Below are 18,598 nucleotides of genomic sequence, written 5' to 3' on the forward strand. Positions count from 1 at the left end.
GAGCTTAATATTTTTGGATTTGTCATATTGCTAGCAATCTAAAATTAGAAATAATTAAGTTAAATGAAAACAGAAATTATTATTACCAATGTAATTTTTTATAATGAAACTTGAAGATTTTTATTTAAAAAAATGTTTTGTTTTTATGACTTGACAAAACACATAAGAACCTAGAAAGGGGAAAAAATGAGTGTAAAGTCCAGAAAAAAATAAGTGTAAATTCTATCAAATTTCTAAAAAAATATTTAAATGAGAGATTATTGACTTGGGCTGAGTTGACCAAGCTTCATCAGGGACTGCATGAGTCACAGAAACTGTAGGTAGAATTTTGTATTTATACACAGTTTTCAAAGTCATTGATCAAAAATAGTTAAAAACCACCAGTTTAACATGCATATGTGTGTGGGTGGGGAGACGAGACTACCATATGAATCCATATGTAGATCTAAGTATGACGCTATCTATATTTTCATTCTTCTGTAAAAGAAAGTACTATCAATAGGAAAAAATTTCGCTATTGCTTTCCTATATTGCTCATTTGTTTAACATTTTGTATGCTTTCTAAAAGAAAATAAAAGGAGCTTCAGTTGCTTGTTTTGGTAAACATTTTTTTTGTGTGAAATATAGAAAAAAATGTGTTGAGCAAAACGTGATGAAGTAAAACCCATGTAACTATCATCCAATCAAGGAATGATGGTTGCTTTTTAAAAAATGCATTTAGGATTGTTTTTTTTTTGTTGTTGTTGTTTTGTTTTGTTTTGTTTTCGAGGAAATATTATGTACCAAATTAGAAAAGAATTTTACAATTAAAATTGGAAAATGCCTTTGATAAATTTAAGCCTTCTTTCTTTATTTAAAAGAAAGAAATAAAAATCAGTGGTCAAATGACAATAATTTCTGATTAATATGCTTTATTCAACTAGGTTCTCAAACCACTGGATGTCAAAACCAAATTTTACAATGCAGAGGTAAGTGTTGGGCACCTAATGTGATTTCAGATAAACATTAAGATCTTTGATTAAAATTCTGATGTATTACATTCTTTAGTGAAATAAATTGCAAATTACTTGTGAAAAATGATCATAAAGTTCAATCAAAAGTAAATAATTTCATTGTGGATCTCTTTTAATCTGCTGTTTTCAATTTACATGGAATCAGTATGACTCGATTTTTATTCTCATTATTAATTTTTGAGGCTTTCACCTCTTTCATTAAATGTTGCCTTATAATTCCATTTAATGGTTGTTGTTCCTTTCTAAAAACATTAGCAATCTGTTGAGTATTTACAATATTGTTCTGTTATTACAAAAATTGTAGTAGATCTAATACTGCAAAAAAGATTTAATGTTTACATGGAAATACATTGACAAGTAGAGCTCAGCATATTAACTTGTTTGTCCTGAGATGTCAGTTTGCCAGCTGGTTAGGTGAATGGCTTGAAACAACCTGGGAGAAACAAGTTTGGCAATATTATAGAAGTAACTTTTAGAATAAAAGATAATCTGTATTCTATCCTAACAAAAGAGATAAAATGGAATTAGCCATTGGAGAAAGGTTTTATTGCTTGAATTTCTTTTACAAAATTTTATTTAATTCTGGCTTCTAGAACACCAGAAAAATCAGATTTCCTAATGGGTACCTACTTCCTAAAAATCACGTGTTTCATATCACAGTGATGAATTCAAAGATATTCAACTACAATATTTTGAAATGAAAATTATATCTTTATTACTCTGAAACCAGATGATAATCAGAAATTTGCAGTCACGTGTTATATTTGGTAGATATTTTTACTTTCAGCATCCGAGTTTTTATTCAGTATAAAGTTTGTTCTAGAACTAGGCAAACTGAGATATCTAAGATAAGAAACCTAACCTCCAGTGAAGACCTATTTAAGGAGAAAAAAAAAAGGCATAAAATAACAAAACTACCTAGCATATTATATAGTGAGTCTAAAGAGAATGATATAAAAAGATATGCTACAGGAACTCTGGAGGTGAGATTTTGGAGTAATCTGAAAAAGCTTCATGAAAGAGCTGGGAAACAGTCTGGAAACAGTGGATGTTGGAAACATCAGTGTCAGAACAGTGAAGGCATTCCAAGCAGATTTGCAAACGCATATGGAATGTTATAGTGAAGAGCATACATATATGATGGGAGGTGTAGTCTCATCAAGGAGATTACTAGATGTTTAAAGAGTTAACATATTCTTTGGTGGGTAGAAGAGTTGGGATGCTACATATTTGTTCTACCTTTTTTGCTATTAATAGTGTACTGTTGATTAATTATAGTATAGCTATTCAGCTTGGTAAATTTTAGTCTTATCATTTTGTTGGGAAAGCATTCATATTATGAAGGGAGATTGGTAACTATTCTGTTAGAATAGATATGTTAGAAAATTAAAAATAAATAGGTAAGTAGATGGGTCTCATTTTTGCTATAATTGGCTCCTAGGAGTGCACATAATAAGGTGTTTTAGGTTTTCTTTGTTGAAAATGTTTTGGTACATTTTTGGTACCAAAAATTTACACTAATATTTAGAGTGATTTGCAAAGAATTTTTTAAATTGCTAGCTATTCCATGAATAATATTCTAAAAATGATGTATTCCCCCACAAGAAAGAAAAAACCCACAATTTCATTACACCAAAAAGTAATTGATTTTTTATTAATCCATATTCTTAGTCTTTACTCATTTATATATAATCTATTTTTATCATAGTAACAATTTTGCTTTTCCAGTTAAAATCACATATAGACATAATTTTTAAACTTTGCCAACAGACTTCAATAAAAATTTTAGTAAAATTCTGAACTTTTGAAAATAGACAACTCTTTTAAAAACCAAGAATAAACAAGTAAGATTTAGGGCCTCTCTAAAATATTCAGTAATACCTATTAGGCAAACAAATACTGTTCAGCCTGTAGCATGAGGCAGATTCTGTTGACCCCAACTACGAAATTCAGGGAAATTATAGGAGTTAGTAAACCACACTAACATCTGTAGGTGATATTTACTATTCTGTGCCATAGTCCTTACACAACTATAATTAGCCCTACATCTGTTGCAAACATTTTTGTATGCTGTTTCTAAGAATTCTAATAATATGTGAATCACCTAAAGGAAAATGAATTTTATGAGAAACTTCATTGTAGTCTTCTAAAATAGGAAAGCCTTGCAAGAAAACTGATGATATTAGAAGCTAGGATTCAAACACTGGTCACCTGCTGGGTACAGGGCTCCATGCCAGGTACTGAAGAAAGATGTATAGAAACTGAACATCTTCTCAATCCAGAAGTAACTTGGATCTAGTGGGTGAGACTGGCATGACATAACTATAACATAAGCACCCCTATCCCACTAGATCACGAGGTATATAAATACTCTGGGAACATAGAAAGGTGAAATGATTTCCAGCTATGTGTTTGACAAAAGAAGGACATTTGCAGTGGCCCTTGATAAACACGTAGCTTTAAAATATATATGAAAAAAAAGTCCATGAAATCTATTAACAAGAAGAGAATAAACTCTCAATTGTCTGAGATGGTCTAGCCCACCTGAAATGTGATCCATTGAACCCTAATCACCTAACGTGGTCGTATCTAATAAAGGATTCCATTATTAGATAAATTTAGGAGAAGTTCTGCAGTATATCTGAGTGTGAAGGATAGTGCATATACATTTTAAGTAACCAATGAGTAATTACAATGTAGGTAAAGAATTTATAGAACTAGAAAGCATGGGATATAATTTACGTACCCTTGAATACTTGCTTCTGTTTAAATATTCACCTGTAGTGTTCTTCTATAGTTATTTAACCTTAGCAGTTTCACCTTTTTAGAAAAATGATTTGTCATATTTATGTTGCTTTCTATTTACTTTCTTGTTTTACTAATGCTGTCTTGTTTAGTAAATTTAAAAAAATGCAGAAATGCATTTTATTTTAAAGTTAGTTATTCTTTTTCTTTAACATTTAATTCTGATTTTTCTAATTTTTCTTTTTTATTTTTCCATTAGAGTGACCTCAGTTCTGTGGTAATTTGATTTTTTATTATAAATTTATATTCTTACTTACCACTTTTTCTCTCTGACTAATCTTTCTTTACAAAACATAGTGGAAAAACAAAGTTAGTTATGAATAACACCTATTTGACTTCAAAAAGATGTGTATAACTTTTTGTACTTTTTATATTATATTGATTTCTTATTCTATGAGAAAAATAGATCAGAGATTAAATTGTCAAATTGAAACTATTCTCATTTTTAGTGTTTTTCCCTTAGGTGTTTTTTTAAAAAGTCATGTTAACCTTGTTTAAAATAGCTATGGGGTTTTTAACATCCTACTGTAAAATACCCTACTATACTTCAATTCTTGGAGTAATCTAGGTGAAATTTATCTGCAAATGCTCTATGGTTTTAGTTTTAAGTCTGGGTCAGGTAAAGATGGCCCTTTGACAATAGTAAACAGAAGAAAATGAAATTTTCCCAAGTTGGCTAAAATCATTTTCAAATTTTTATTTAATATAAGCAGTATTTGCTTATGCAGTGTTACATTACATATATAATAACAACAGTAACTGCCATAGCATTGAATTCTTAATTTTTCAAATGTCAAATTATTTTATACTAACTGTTCAAACTAACTTAATTTTCCATTATGCTGCTTGTTTTTCTTTTATCTAAAACCTTTCTAAATTTATGCAGAAAATTGCATTTTAAAATTGAAGTGTGGGTCTATGGTTATTTTTAAAGCAATGGATTGATGGGATATATTTATTGTTTTTGGTTTTTTTTGAGGAAAAGTAAGAATAATGCTTTTAAATGGTATATTTTAAACAGATATGTCATTGTATTTCTATTTTCATTTGAGAACATGTGCCAAGGACTAAAGAATTTGTTTTATTTTAGATACTAATACATTAGATTATAACGTCATCATTTTATTTTTGCAAAGGATTTTCATTTCCCTGGATTTACTGTTAAAAAACCTTATAAGTGCCAAATTATTTTGGTCATAGTTTGTTTTGTTTCTATATGTATATATATTACTGTGAAACTTTTGAACAAATTAATTCTTGAATATCTTTAGTACATCATTTTTTATATAGGTTAGTTTAAAAATGAACCAAATTATGTTATCTTTTAATTACACACACACAAAAATAATAACCAAATAGTATAAAAAGGATGTTTAACATAAACAATCAGGGATTAAAAAATTTTTTAAATGTGCTTATTTAAATTACTCATTGACTGAAATACTGCTGAATAGCATCAGTTTTCAAATCTTCATTAAAGCTACAAAATACCTTTTGTTTTATTTAAAAGTTCTAAGATTGTCAGGTGTAATTCACATATTTTTTAGCCCTAAAAATACATTTAAAATGAAACAAGAAATTACTAATGACCACTAACAAATTGTTTTAATTAAAGTTAAATCCTATAAGATTATATAAAATAGATTATTCCAGTGGATGAAATTTGTGACATTTGTGAATGAAATTTCAGTTAAATATTTTTGGATGTTAATACAAAAAATATTATAGTTATCCCCTATCCATTGTTTACAAATTATCAGTTGACTAACACGACCTTGCCCCTGTTAATTATGTTAGGGTGAAGAGTTCTTTTCTTGCATTAATTATGATAACTTTGATTTGCAGGCATGAACTAATCACATTTGTGATTAATATTTTTTCTTTGTATAGATCAGATATTTTTTTGAGGTTAATATTTTAAATACCATCATACTTTGGTGGATATTTTTTTCATATCCTCAGACCGATGAAGTATTTCTCGAAGCCCAGATTCAGAATATTACAACCTCACCCATGTTTATGGAAAAAGTTTCACTGGAACCATCTATCATGTACAACGTAGCAGAATTAAATTCAGTCAACCAAGCTGGAGAATGGTAAATATTAATTATCAAGTGTTTGCTCTTATTTTAAAAAGTATGAACTTTCTAACATCCATTACTCTTGGAGGATTTATAATTTGTTTTTAATTAATAGACTTTATTTTTTTTAGAGAACTTTTATGTTCATGGAAAAATTCATCTGAAAGCATAGTTTCCCCATATCTGGGCCCCACTAACAGTGTCCTATTATGTACATCTTGTTTTAATGTGGCACATTTGTTACAGTTGATGAACCAATATATATACTTATTATTAACTGAAATCCACAGTTTACATTAGGGCTCATTTTTTGTGTTATACATTCTATGGATTTTAACAAATGTAATGACATGTATTCAACTATTGTATTATTCAAAATAGTTTCACTGCTCTAAAAATATTTTGTACTATCTACCTATTCGTAAAAATAAAGATCCTAATTGTTTGCATTTGTGTTTTACTCTTTAAATCACTTGTTTTTTGAATTTTTATAATAATTCAGTGAGGTAAATATGGAACCTTTCATTTTATCCTGCAAATGATAAAACTGAGGCATAAGAAGGAATGATGGAAAAGTTAGAAAGGGTAAGGATGAGGATAAATTTTAAGAAATATTCCTCTCAACATCAAAAGGAGTGGGCTTAGGAATAGGTGATTTAATATTTTGTAAAAATGAAATACATGTCTTTCTATGAGTAATTTAGAAGAAGAAATAAATGTAGGGTTTATATTAATATGGATAAAAGGTAATAGCTGGAGAAAGTACCTGACTTTCTTAATAAAAAATGAAAAGTTTGCTTTTATTTTATTATGGTTAGATACAGAAAAATTCGTAGCCTCCCAGACCCCACTAGGACAGACAATTTTCCATTCTCTTCCTGATATTTTAGTTCATTGTGAAAATGATTACTTAGTTTATGATGTTATATTTCTCTTTATTCTTAACTATTTTTTTGATAATTATAAAGGAAAGAATACTTAAAGTTGTGATTTCTATTGCATTTTTTTAGTTAATTGATACATATTCAATATTTTAGGTAATATAATGCATTCTATTATAAAGAACCTCAAGATTGTCCACATCAACTGAACAAATTTAAAGAAAAATAAATCCTCTTAGTACAGGTTCTTTTCAATTATGTAGAAACCACTGAACTGGTCTGTTCTAGATTTTTGGATGGTAAATCATTCAGATTTTTGGATGGTAAATCAAAGAGAACAATCACAACCAATGTTTTTCTTTTAAAAGATGCTAGAGAATAATCTCCATCTCTATCTCCATTCCTCTCAGTGTAACTACGTTTGGGACAAGAACATATTTGCAGCCAATGGATACACGCCAGTACTTGTACTGTCTAAAACCGAAGAAAGAGTTTGCAGAAAAAGCAGGCATTATTAAGGGAGTAACAGTAATCGGAAAGTTGGATATAGTGTGGAAAACAAATCTAGGTGAAAGGGGAAGATTACAGACCAGCCAACTTCAAAGAATGGTGAGTCTGGAAAAAACTAGTGGGGGCTTTGGTGTGGGAGTGGTAGGTAGTTAGAACAACTTAAATTTTCCTAGGTCTATCACTGAAAATCAGACCACTATAAAAGGCATTAATATTACTAGAGATAAAAGACTAATAATTTCACTGATCTCTAGGTAGAAAATTGGTATTGAAATTAATGAAGAATGTTCAAATGTTAACTTATCCTTAAAACATTGTTTTTACTTTACCAGACAGAAATTAAAATAATTGCTTATCAATTGTTCCCGTCTATGGTAATTTATACTCACTGTTCATCTGTGTTCCACTATATTGGTTTTTTGTTTTTTTGGTTTTTTTTTTTTGCAATGTCTCTTACTACAGTCACATACTCAGTTCATACCTTTTTTTTAAAGATGTTTAAAATCCGAGTCATCTGAAACCCAGAAGGCGAGTCCCACTAAAGTTACCTTATAAGCACTGGTAGGATATTTTATCTGTATTTCTGCTCTGAGAGTAGGGATGGCTACCAGTCTTCTTTTTCTTGTGCTAGTTAGAATATGCTACAGAATCCTCCTCCTTTTGTGCTAAATATTATCTATTCTGATACATTCTAAAATTTACTTTTCTTTTACTGTTTAACAATTTGAAACAAAAATATTATCACGGCCTTTTTATTTTTAAATTACAGTTGATATACAGTATTATATTAGTTTCAGGTGTACAACATAGTGATTAGACATTTATACAACTTACAAAGCAGTCACCGCAATATGTCTAGTATCACTGGACCTATGTTTAAATATAGCAATTAACTATCATCCTGCCATGGCATGTTCCAGACTTTGGTATTTCTATGGTCCATCCCTGCTGATATGTCTTGTGAATAGACATGATTTTCTTCTTGGATCATTTCAAAGTGATCATCCTCTATTTCTGTTTAGGCAGTAATCTTACCTATTTATAGAGTTATGTATGTATAAGCTACAGTATCTTTGGAAAACATTCCTTTAAGATTCAGACCTCCTGAAGTTTCTTTACTGATAATTACTTGTTAGACTCATTTTAACTCTACTGAACAGAGTAATTATAGCGAAAACAGTCAGGGTCTATAGTGCTGTTTTGCAGGTAGTAGCAGCAAAGAAAGTTAGGATGAAGAACAGTAAAATGACCAAAAAATGTTTTCTCAGAATATCAGCTTGGAGACCCCACAACTGTTGCGTGAATGTATTGGTGTGGCACCGTCATTAAAATGGAAAGGTTTTATAATAGATATTAACTGTGTTGTTTTTTCTTTTAGGCTCCAGGTTATGGAGATGTTAGGTTGTCTTTGGAGGCAATCCCAGATACTGTAAACCTAGAAGAACCTTTTCATATTACCTGTAAAATAACAAACTGCAGGTAATGCCAATGTTTGTGGATGGATGTCTTTTCTTCCTCATCTACCTAAAAGAAAGTTTTAAAATCTTTTAAATAATACTGTCTTCTTTTAAGTTTCCTCTTAATATATAGCCTTCTCTGATGTTGATGTTGAACATTGTAAAGTCCTTTATCTGGTAGCTGTATATTACATATTTTTGAGGTCTTACTATATTAGACACTTTCTGTATTTGATTATACTCATGCATCATACCCTATGAGGTAGGTATTATTCACGTTCTATGCAAGAGAAAGCTAACGTAGAGGTTAAGTGACTTATTCAAGGTCAGAGAGCTAGAAAAGATGGAGCCAGAATTTGAAACGTGTATTTGACCTCAAAGCCCATATACTTTTCATTGTTCACACTTCCCTCTTACTTCACATTACTAAAGCATGAACTAGTAGGTTCTTATAGAATAATACATTATAGATTTAATGTAATAAGGTATATTTTTTTGAGCCATGCTATACCTGAGCTGTATCTTTAGTATTAAGAAAGTATAAATTGGTTACGAATTTAATAAAAGGGATAATCATAGATTGGAAAATAGGACTTTGATAATTAAGTGAGAGTATTATGTAGCTATTGAGAAGCAAAGAGCACAGGGCTTTGAAGTCAGAAAAACCTAGGGTCAAATCTCAATCCTATCACTTTTGCTACTCCTTCTTTTACTACTTGGTATCTATTATTTGTTGGGGCATTTTGATAATATTGTAATAATGAATCCCAACCCTCATAGTCTGAATGTATAATTCTTTTTAATTCCATTTCCATTCCAACCTTACAATATTAGAGGGGGATAGGAAATAGTTATTCTTCAAAATTATAAAAATACCTACTTCCCCTATGAAGCTACCTAGAACCTCCCACGCACAGTTAATCACCTTTTTCTCTGTCATAACAAATTTTGTTTAAAATTTATTAGCTTCAATGGATAGTACATTGGTTAGACATTTATATAGTTTATAAAATGATCCCCCTAATTGCTCTTTCTCTTCTCTGGCTCTCTGCCTAGCCATTATATTAATGCTAACTGCATTCCCTATGCTATGCTCCCCATCCCTGTGACCACCTATCAACCACTAATTTGTACTTCTTAAGCCTTTGCCCCATTCTCCTAGCTCCTCGAAACCCTCCCCTCTGTCCGTCACCAGATTGTCCTCTGTATTTGTGAGTCTGTTTTTCATGAGTTTGTTCTTTTTGTTCCTTAGATTCCACATATAAGTGAAATCATATGGTATTTTTCTTTGTCTGACTTATTCCACTTAGCATAATAACCTCTAGGTCCATCCATGTCATTGCAAATGGTAGGATTTCATTTTTTTAAAAGCTGCATAATATTCCATTGTATATATGAACCATAATTTCTTTACCCAATCATCTGTCAATGGGCATTTAGGTTGCTTCCACATCTTGGCTATTATAAATTGTGCTGCCATGAACATAGGGGTGCATAGATCTTTACGAATTATTGTTTTGGTTTTCTTGGGATGAAAACCCAGAAGTGCAATTGCTGAGTCAAAAGGTAGATCCATTTTTAACTTTTTGAGAACTCACCAGACTGTTTTCCATATTGGCTGTACCAGTTTGCAATTCCACCAACAGTGTATGAGGATTCTCTTTTCTCCACATCCTCACCAACACTTGTTCTTCGATTTATGATGACAGCCATTCTGACAGGTGTGAGGTGATATCTTTTTGTGGTTTTAATTTGCATTTCTCTGATGATTAGTGATCTTGAGCACTTTTTGTATGTCTATTGGCCATCTGTATTTCTTCTTTGGAGAAGTATCTGTTCAGGTCTTCGGCCCACTGTTTAATTGGATTTTTTTGTTGTTGAGTCATAGCAAATTTTAATATAGTTTTTTAGTGACACTCACATATTGCTACGATTATTAGTCCCTTCCTCACTAGATTATGAATTATTCAGGAGAAGGGATCATGTCTTAACCCTGCATTGTAAATACAGTGCCTGCCACATCATAGGAGCTCAGCGAACATCACACACAGGGTAAAGACCCTGTGCGTTTACGGTCTGCTTTTGGATTTTTTTATTTTGAGTTTTCTGAGGTACAACAAATCAGTTATTGACCAAGTGACAAAGTGCTGTAAAAAGTAAATTCAGTTTCTTTTGGTGTTCACTTTTAACTTTTGGTGATTCAAATAAGTTTCTTTTCCAAAAAGCACTTGTTTCTTAGATCTTCAGTTTCCTCATCTATAAAAATGGGATTTACCTCATGTCCCAACACACACACACACATTTAACATACCTATTGGATTTTTGCAAAATGTAATGAGAAAATTCATGTAGTGCATCTAACTTGGTCTGTGCCACATAGTGGGCATTTCAAATTTTTGTTGGGGAGACAGAGACATATAATAGCTAAATATCATTAAATCATTATGTCTAAAAATCAATAAATTTAAAGTTAAAATTTAAATAAGTATTTTAACATATGCAGCCAATTCTGAGAGAAAAAAACTAAAAGACTTGAAAGTAGTCCTGAATTGTGGTAGAGTAAGACTATTTTTCATTATGACCTTTGTTGTTTTTTTTTTTAATAATGCAGATTTACAAGTAAAAGGTTTTTTTAACTTAATATGTTTAAGCCGATATTTTAATTATTAAGGTGATATGAATTATAAGCAGAAGCAAGCTTTTCATGTTAACACAACAAACTGAATAGTATTTACTTCTCATGAACCTTGTCAGTCATTTCCTATGTTATCTGCATGGTAAAGAAACATTAAACAGCAAAAGCTGGACCAGACTCAGTTCATCGTTCTCTTTCCTGTGGAATATCTAACAGAAATAGGAAGAATGCATAGCAACCAGATTAGACACAGATGTCTGGAAGTCTCCCAGAGAAATGGCAAAGCTGTTAACAGATCAGCAGCAGGGAGCCAGTGTTCAGTAATAGAATCAGAAGGCCAACATCCAGACAGGCAAATTAGTCTCAGTGCCACTTTAAACCCTAGAAGATGCCATCTCCTTTTATTCTCCTGATTCTTAAGTGAAATAAAAATATTTTCATTTCTGTTTCTGGCTTCTATTCTCCTGGACACCAAGAAAACAAATTCACTGACAATATTGGAATACTCAGGTACTTCTTGGTGAAAGGAACAAGATTTATTCCTGTTTTTCTGATTCCTCCAGCAGTGAAAGGACTATGGATCTGGTTTTGGAAATGTGCAATACCAATTCCATCCACTGGTGCGGCATTTCAGGACGACAGCTTGGAAAGTTACATCCAAGTTCCTCTCTCTGCCTTGCCCTTACTCTACTGTCTTCAGTACAGGGACTGCAAGTATGCTCTCTTTTTAATAAATTCAGTATTTGGGGGCTATTAACCCATAGTCATGTACTATTTCCATATTCTCTCTGGTAATTACCAATGAATGAAAACTTAGGCCTGTATCTTTCTCTCAATAGAGCATCTCCGGCTTAAGACTAACCGACACATTTTTAAAGAGAACATATGAATACGATGACATCGCACAAGTCTGTGTGGTATCTTCGGCAATTAAAGTGGAAAGCTGAAGAATATTTCCAATGTTATGCTGTTCATTAGGTTTCAACTGAACTTTCTGTATTTTTGTTACCTTTGTAAAATGATCAACAGCAAAATAAGTATGTATTATTTAAATTTCCTTCCTGTAAAAGTTAAAATATTAAATATTTGTTTTAAAAAGAACCATCTACTGATTTTATCTTGTGAGTTTTATTCTAAATGAACATTTGCACATTTCATACCCATATTCTATCTTGTTTCATTTAAATGACCATTGGACTTTGTTCTCCAAAAAGCTCTAGAGTTGAGGCCATTTGTCCCTAACCAAGTATCTGGAACAGGGGTCAGCAAAATTTTTATGTAAAGGGCCATATACTAAATATTTTTGGCTTTGCAGGCCATGTAGTTTCTGTTTAAAATACTTCACTCTGCTTTTGTAGTATGAGAGCAGCCAGTAGACAAAAAGAGCACAGTGGCGTTTACAAATCCAGGCGTCTGGTCTGCGGGCCATTGTTTGCTGATCTGATCTAGAAGATACAGTTGTTTCTTAAAACTTTAGAATTCTTATAATACTTTATTTAGAAATGTTTCAATTAACCCCAGATTTTTTTCCTAGTTCCTCAGGCAACAGAAAAAGTTTGTTTAGAACAGCTGGGATAGTCCTCATGTAATCTTATAGTTGCTAACACAATATGTCTAGCTGTTTTCAAAATTATTGTATTGGTATGTGCCTTTGTTTGTGTATACATACAATCCCATACACCTAAGTTTCAATTACAGCAGATCAGAACTGTTTTTTTTTCCTTAGATTGTTGATTACTCTGTTAACTTTTAACAAAGAAGCCTGATAATTTTCTAATTCTACGTCCATTAAAAAAATAAGCCATTTATTTTCATAGGCATATTTGAAGGATTTCTAGCTTCTGGTATTTTATTTTGAACTCTAAATCATGTATTAATATTATTAAACTTTCTATCTCTGCATATAATTACACTAATTTACTTATGCCATGAACAAACAGTGAGAAAATTAAGATTATAAACAACTTTGCAACATGAATGTACTACAAGTTTCAATATTTTGTCAAGAAAACAAAAGGTTATGCTGTTAAATAAAAACTTAATTTGGTAAGTCGGAACTCAAGGGTGTATATACAATTGCTTAAATGTAAGAGTACATTAAGTCTAATACAAAAATTGGTTTTTCTTAAATGCATAATTATTTGCAATGACAAATTGGTCCAAAATGAAAGTCCAAGAAGTGTAAAATATCTGTCTGTCTTCCAAAAAGACTAAGATTTATTAAATGATGAATAAGATTTTATAGCTGCTATTCTGGGTACTTTGTTTTTTAAGCATCTCTTCATGACTGAACCTTCTATTTACTCATTTCCAATTTAAAAAGTAACATATAATGGTCACTTGAAATCTGCTACATAATTTGATTTAATTACAAAGTTTTTATAAGCAATAATCTAGACACATGTTCATTTTTTAAGTAAAGGTTAGATAATGTCATCTTAGAAAGGACCTGTTTAAACCATATTACAAAAATTAGATAAACAATTTGGTACATTAAATGAAAATGTCATTTGCATAAAAAGGACATTTTAAGTTTAACATAGCATAACAGCTACAACTACTACAATGAAATGTGGTTAGTGGAAGTCAATCATTCCTATGTAAAATGAATATAAAGATTTACTTTAATGCCTTCTTGTTCCAGACAAGCAAGAATAAGATTTGGGGCATTCCTTATCATTTTAAGAGTAGCTAGCACAATCCAACTACACAAAACTTTCTTAAAATGCAGTGATTCCAAAGTAATGAATGTACTCGATGAGCAAAAAATGGTTTGAATCCAATGGAAATCCGGGTGAGTGGACAGGTATCATCTAGAATGAATTTGTTATGGGTGGATATATTAGCAAAGAAACAAACTGGAAAGGTAAAAAGGAATAAATACATCAATTCTCATTACTTGTAAAATGAATGGCTACCTTCACAACAGATACTAGCAAATCAAGACATTGTTTTAAAGTGTTTTTTTTTTTCTTATAATGTCTTTGATTTTGGTATTAGAGTAATAAGTATATAAAATGAGTTGGGAAGTGTTTCCTCCTATTTCCTAAAAAAGATTATACAGAATTAATATTATTTTTCCATTAAGTGTTAGGTAGAATTCCCCCATTGAAATCATTTGTGGTTATAGTTTTCTTTTCTAGAGGATATCTATTTCTTCAGTGAGCTCTGGTAGTTTGTATCTTACAAGAAATGCCTATTTCCTCAATGAGTTTTGTTTCATCAAGTTGTTAAATATATGGACCTAGAGTTGGTTGTAGTATTTTCTAAAGATCCTTTTAATATCTACAGTGTCTGCAATGGTATCTCCTCTTTCTCTTCTGATATGGTTGATTTATATTTTCTCTATTTTCCTAGTCAGTGAGTTAGAGGCTTACCAGTTTTATCAATCTGAAAATATTTTTAATGCATTCAAGATAGTTATGCTAGAAACTTTCTTATTCAACATTGGATAAGAATGACTATTTTTTAATTAAGGATTAACTTCATTTTTTCATCATAATCATCACTTTCATGTAATTAGTACTTCATTCTATATAAAATTTGAACACTAAGAGCTGAATTTAATTTATGAAAAATTAAGTTGGTTTAGGTGAAATACAAGAGATTTAATTCAGAAGGCCTAAAATTTAAGTCCTGCTCTTCTCTGGCCAGAACTATAGGTTCATAGAGGTCTTTGTTGTAGCCTGAGCCCAGGCAGGTTAGGTATTTTCTGGTCTTACTGAGGAGAAATCTCTAAGCTAGTGCTGCTCTAAATTAGAGTCCTTGAATCTATATGAGAACCACATGGTGTACTCTTTAAATGGCAATTCCTTATTATAGGACCTACTAAATAAAAATTGAAAGTATGGTCCTGAATCTGCATTTTTAACAAATTCTCCAGGTGATTCTTACAATGAAATTATAGAACCATTGGTCTAATCTCACAAAGGGAAAGAAAGGAAAAGTTGCTTTTTAAACATCAAGATAACAAGTAATCTTTTGAGAATAGTTATAGTAAGGCCCTAATCATCAGTATTACTAATTTAATATTACTTTATTTTTCAGTTTTCTCTCACACTTGTGAAATCTTGCATGTCTGCCTAACTTAACAAATTATATAATTCACAAACAAAAGTAATTCCAGTTGGAATTAGAACGGTCTCATCCATCACTCTAGAGCCATGCCATTAATACCTAACAATGCCACTTCTCTTCACCAACTAACATATATTTTAATCTCAATATATAATATTTTAAGCCCCCATTATGTTTAGGTTGCATCAAATTAAGGTTAAGCATAAAAGCAACATGCCAAACCAAATTATAGCAGAGGATTACATGAACAAGCATTGTTAGTGATAGATGCTTTTTGTAATCCATAAATAATTACTGAGTTTAAAAAAAAAAAAGTGTTTATGGGTACATAATTAAACACCACTTAGAAAATCCTTAAGTCAAGAGCCAAGTCATAGGCTTACTTATATATATATATATTTGAGAGTTTCCATGGTAAGGTCACCACTGGAAAAATTGTGCTAGTTAAACCGAATAGTTACACAACTGACCTAAGCAGTACCATTAAGGATTTCTAAATGTATTTTATTCTGCATTTAGCATAATTGGCCATGCTAATGTTATCAATACAAAACTGCAGGCAAGATAAGTTAAGAACTATGCAGAAAACCTGAGCATCCTACCTACCTTCAATTTTTACACAGTCACAGCATCTATTTATTCTTTTCAAAACAGCCCTTCCACCAAATGCTGCTTTCCACCAGATCCTACGATTCCCTGTCACACATCAGAACAAGCAGCATTACTGATAGTACTGGCCCCTATGATATCTATTCATTACTGATAGCATTATTGAAGCTAAACCTAGATAACAAATTTCTCTCCAGCCATTCTGGCAAGTACATTTCTTCTAACCCAGCATGAGAAACCTTTCCTCTTAGTCATCCTCCCCTTTCAAAAGTCTGCTTAAGGGAATTCGGAGCTAGAGAACTCACCAACGGCCTTACTGTTCAATATACCCTGCTATTAAGTCTAATGTACAAACATGATGATGATTTGAAAATGGTACCCTGTCCAGTGTGTACTGGCACTTAACAAGGCTACTGATCATTCATTTACAAAGGTGTTATATTATGTTCAAGTCTGTGATAAACTTATTGTCTAGACAGATTTATTCTTTAGGTTTTTTGTTTTTGTTTTTTGGCCACTATCTATAGCAAACGCTTCAGAGCCATAACCATTTGCATTCTGGGCTAGGGTCCTCGGTCAAGTCAGGAATGGTCTTCGGTGCTGCTGCTGAATGATCTGCTCCGGATGTGATTTCTCAGTTGTTCTATAAGTTCAGGATTCTGTTGCTGTATCTGCTGAGCAAACTGTTGTCCCCTGTAAGTAAAGAGGCAAAGTGGCATGAATTAGGGAATTCCCAGCCACACCATACTCATGCAAAAAGAACTGCAATGGATGTGGGTACTACCTAAGGGGAACTTCTATAAAAACAAGTTTTAGCATCACAACTTTAGTATCTGTAAGTTTACCAGTGCCCCTATATAGCATTGTTACAGGGCATTGCTCTTTTTAAGAAATGAAACACCCAAGCTAAAGAGTGAGTTCCTGAATTGGGTGAAATCCACTCCCTCTAGTGCTTAACTATGAATAAACAAAGGGCTAAAAAATATATATGCTTTTATTGTGTGTGCTCAAACATAATGCAAGGTATTTGCTCTTATAGTCAAGACTTAATAGTCTCTCAGATGACACGTGTCACACTCATTTTGGGATGTGTACATAAGTCATGAACAGAACTGATTTCTAAAAAGGTAAAGATATTTAATATAAATTCCTCATGTGTGCTTCTTAGTTGCAAGTGTTAGACATCGCTATAATCATGCCACTTAAATTTATCACTCTAAAAATGCAATATTGCAAATGAGGTAACATGGTCGTGACCACAAAGAGCAAATGGTACTTGTGGCTTCATATAAAATTTTTAGTGACAGCATCACAGACAGATTCAAAAAGCAACCAAGCTCTCTTTCCTCTCGATCGCGGACAGGCCATCCAAACTGAGGAAGACTTAGAAACTTCGGGGCCATGTGAGCCACGGCCAGGGCCGCATCAGCAAGCACCGGAACCCCCCGGGAGGCCGAGGTAATGCTGTGGCACACATCACTGCAGGTCCAACTTCGACAGATATCACCCAGGTTACTTTGGGAAAGCTGGTGTGAGGCATTACCACTTAAGGTAGGACCAGAGCTTCTGCCCAACTGTCAACCTTGATAAACTGTGGACCTTGGTCAGTGAGCAGACAGGCGTAAATGTTGCCAAAAATAAGACCAAAGCTGCTCCTATCATTGATGAGGAGAAATCTGGCTACTACAAAGTTTTGGTGAAGGGAAAGCTCCCAAAGTAGCCTGTCATAGAGAAGGCCAAATTCCTCAGTAGAAGAGCTGAGGAGATTAAGGGTGTGTGTGTATGGACGAGGTGGGCTTTGTCCTGGTAGCTTGAAACCACATGGAGGGAAGTTCATTAAATGCTCACATTTAATGAACTTAATGTGTTAAAAAAAAAAAAAAATTCAAAAAGCAGTGTATCTGAAGCAACTTGGATGAAAGTAAAGGTAATGAGAAGATACAAGGAATTCTTTTAGTGATGACATGCACTGAAAAAGTCTGAATAAAATAGTTTCCTAAATTGAACATTAATATATCTAACAATTTTTAAATATACATGTACTTAATGCATACTTTAAGTAGCTATTTGACCTTCATCTCAATCCTTGAGTATCTATTCAAATATGTCAAAGAACTTTTTCTTGGATCCAAATCTTCTATATTCTTGCCCTTCAGTCTGAAAATCATAACTTATATAAACTTCTTTTACATTTAATAACTAGTGAGGCCACTGATACTAACAGTAAAAGATAAAAGTTAAAAAAGAACGCCCTGGTCCCTTCACCTTAGAGACAGTGTAAAACATAAAATACTTTTATACTATTTCTATTTTAAGTAACACTTACGCTTGGATAAGGCTAGACAGGTCAGTTAAGCCCCCAACTCCAGCAGCAGGTCCCCCAATGGCATTTGTCATCATTCCTGACATTCTAGAATAGGCAAGAGATATATCACTGGATTGGCAAATATTCTTAACAAGTAAGATACTAGCCAAGGACAAGTCAGTTAAATATACCTACATTGTGTAGAAGGTCAAGCCAAATGTGTGT

The 18,598-nt window shown here is 32.1% G+C and overlaps 2 protein-coding genes across 9 annotated transcripts in view; one reads left to right on the forward strand and one right to left on the reverse strand.

Moving 5' to 3' along the window:
- TRAPPC13 (trafficking protein particle complex subunit 13) overlaps nt 1-12,483 on the forward strand; it is a 32,383-nt gene extending 19,900 nt beyond the window's left edge. For 2 of the 6 annotated variants that reach the window (XM_039870067.1, XM_039870071.1), the window contains exons 8-14: nt 924-968; nt 4,018-4,035; nt 5,781-5,914; nt 7,191-7,389; nt 8,669-8,769; nt 11,946-12,096; nt 12,222-12,483. In XM_039870067.1, the coding sequence (XP_039726001.1) occupies nt 924-968; nt 4,018-4,035; nt 5,781-5,914; nt 7,191-7,389; nt 8,669-8,769; nt 11,946-12,096; nt 12,222-12,329 (756 nt within the window). In that variant the 3' untranslated portion in view covers nt 12,330-12,483. The remainder of the gene's footprint in view (nt 1-923; nt 969-4,017; nt 4,036-5,780; nt 5,915-7,190; nt 7,390-8,668; nt 8,770-11,945; nt 12,097-12,221) is intronic. The other 4 variants (XM_039870070.1, XM_039870072.1, XM_039870068.1 and 1 more) reach the window with 3 other exon arrangements.
- Nucleotides 12,484-13,569: 1,086 nt separating this feature from the next.
- SGTB (small glutamine rich tetratricopeptide repeat co-chaperone beta) overlaps nt 13,570-18,598 on the reverse strand; it is a 42,419-nt gene continuing 37,390 nt past the window's right edge. For 2 of the 3 annotated variants that reach the window (XM_039870073.1, XM_039870076.1), the window contains exons 10-11: nt 18,395-18,478; nt 16,533-16,761 (exon numbers count right to left, since the gene is read on the reverse strand). In XM_039870073.1, coding sequence (XP_039726007.1) covers nt 16,650-16,761; nt 18,395-18,478 — 196 coding nt within the window. In that variant the 3' untranslated portion in view covers nt 16,533-16,649. Of the gene's footprint in view, nt 16,762-18,394; nt 18,479-18,598 lie in introns of all 3 variants that reach the window. The other variant, XM_039870074.1, reaches the window with a different exon arrangement.

This window comes from Pteropus medius, unplaced genomic scaffold (genome assembly GCF_902729225.1).
Source record: "Pteropus medius unplaced genomic scaffold, Ma_sr-lr_union100, whole genome shotgun sequence".
Lineage (NCBI taxonomy): Eukaryota > Metazoa > Chordata > Mammalia > Chiroptera > Pteropodidae > Pteropus > Pteropus medius.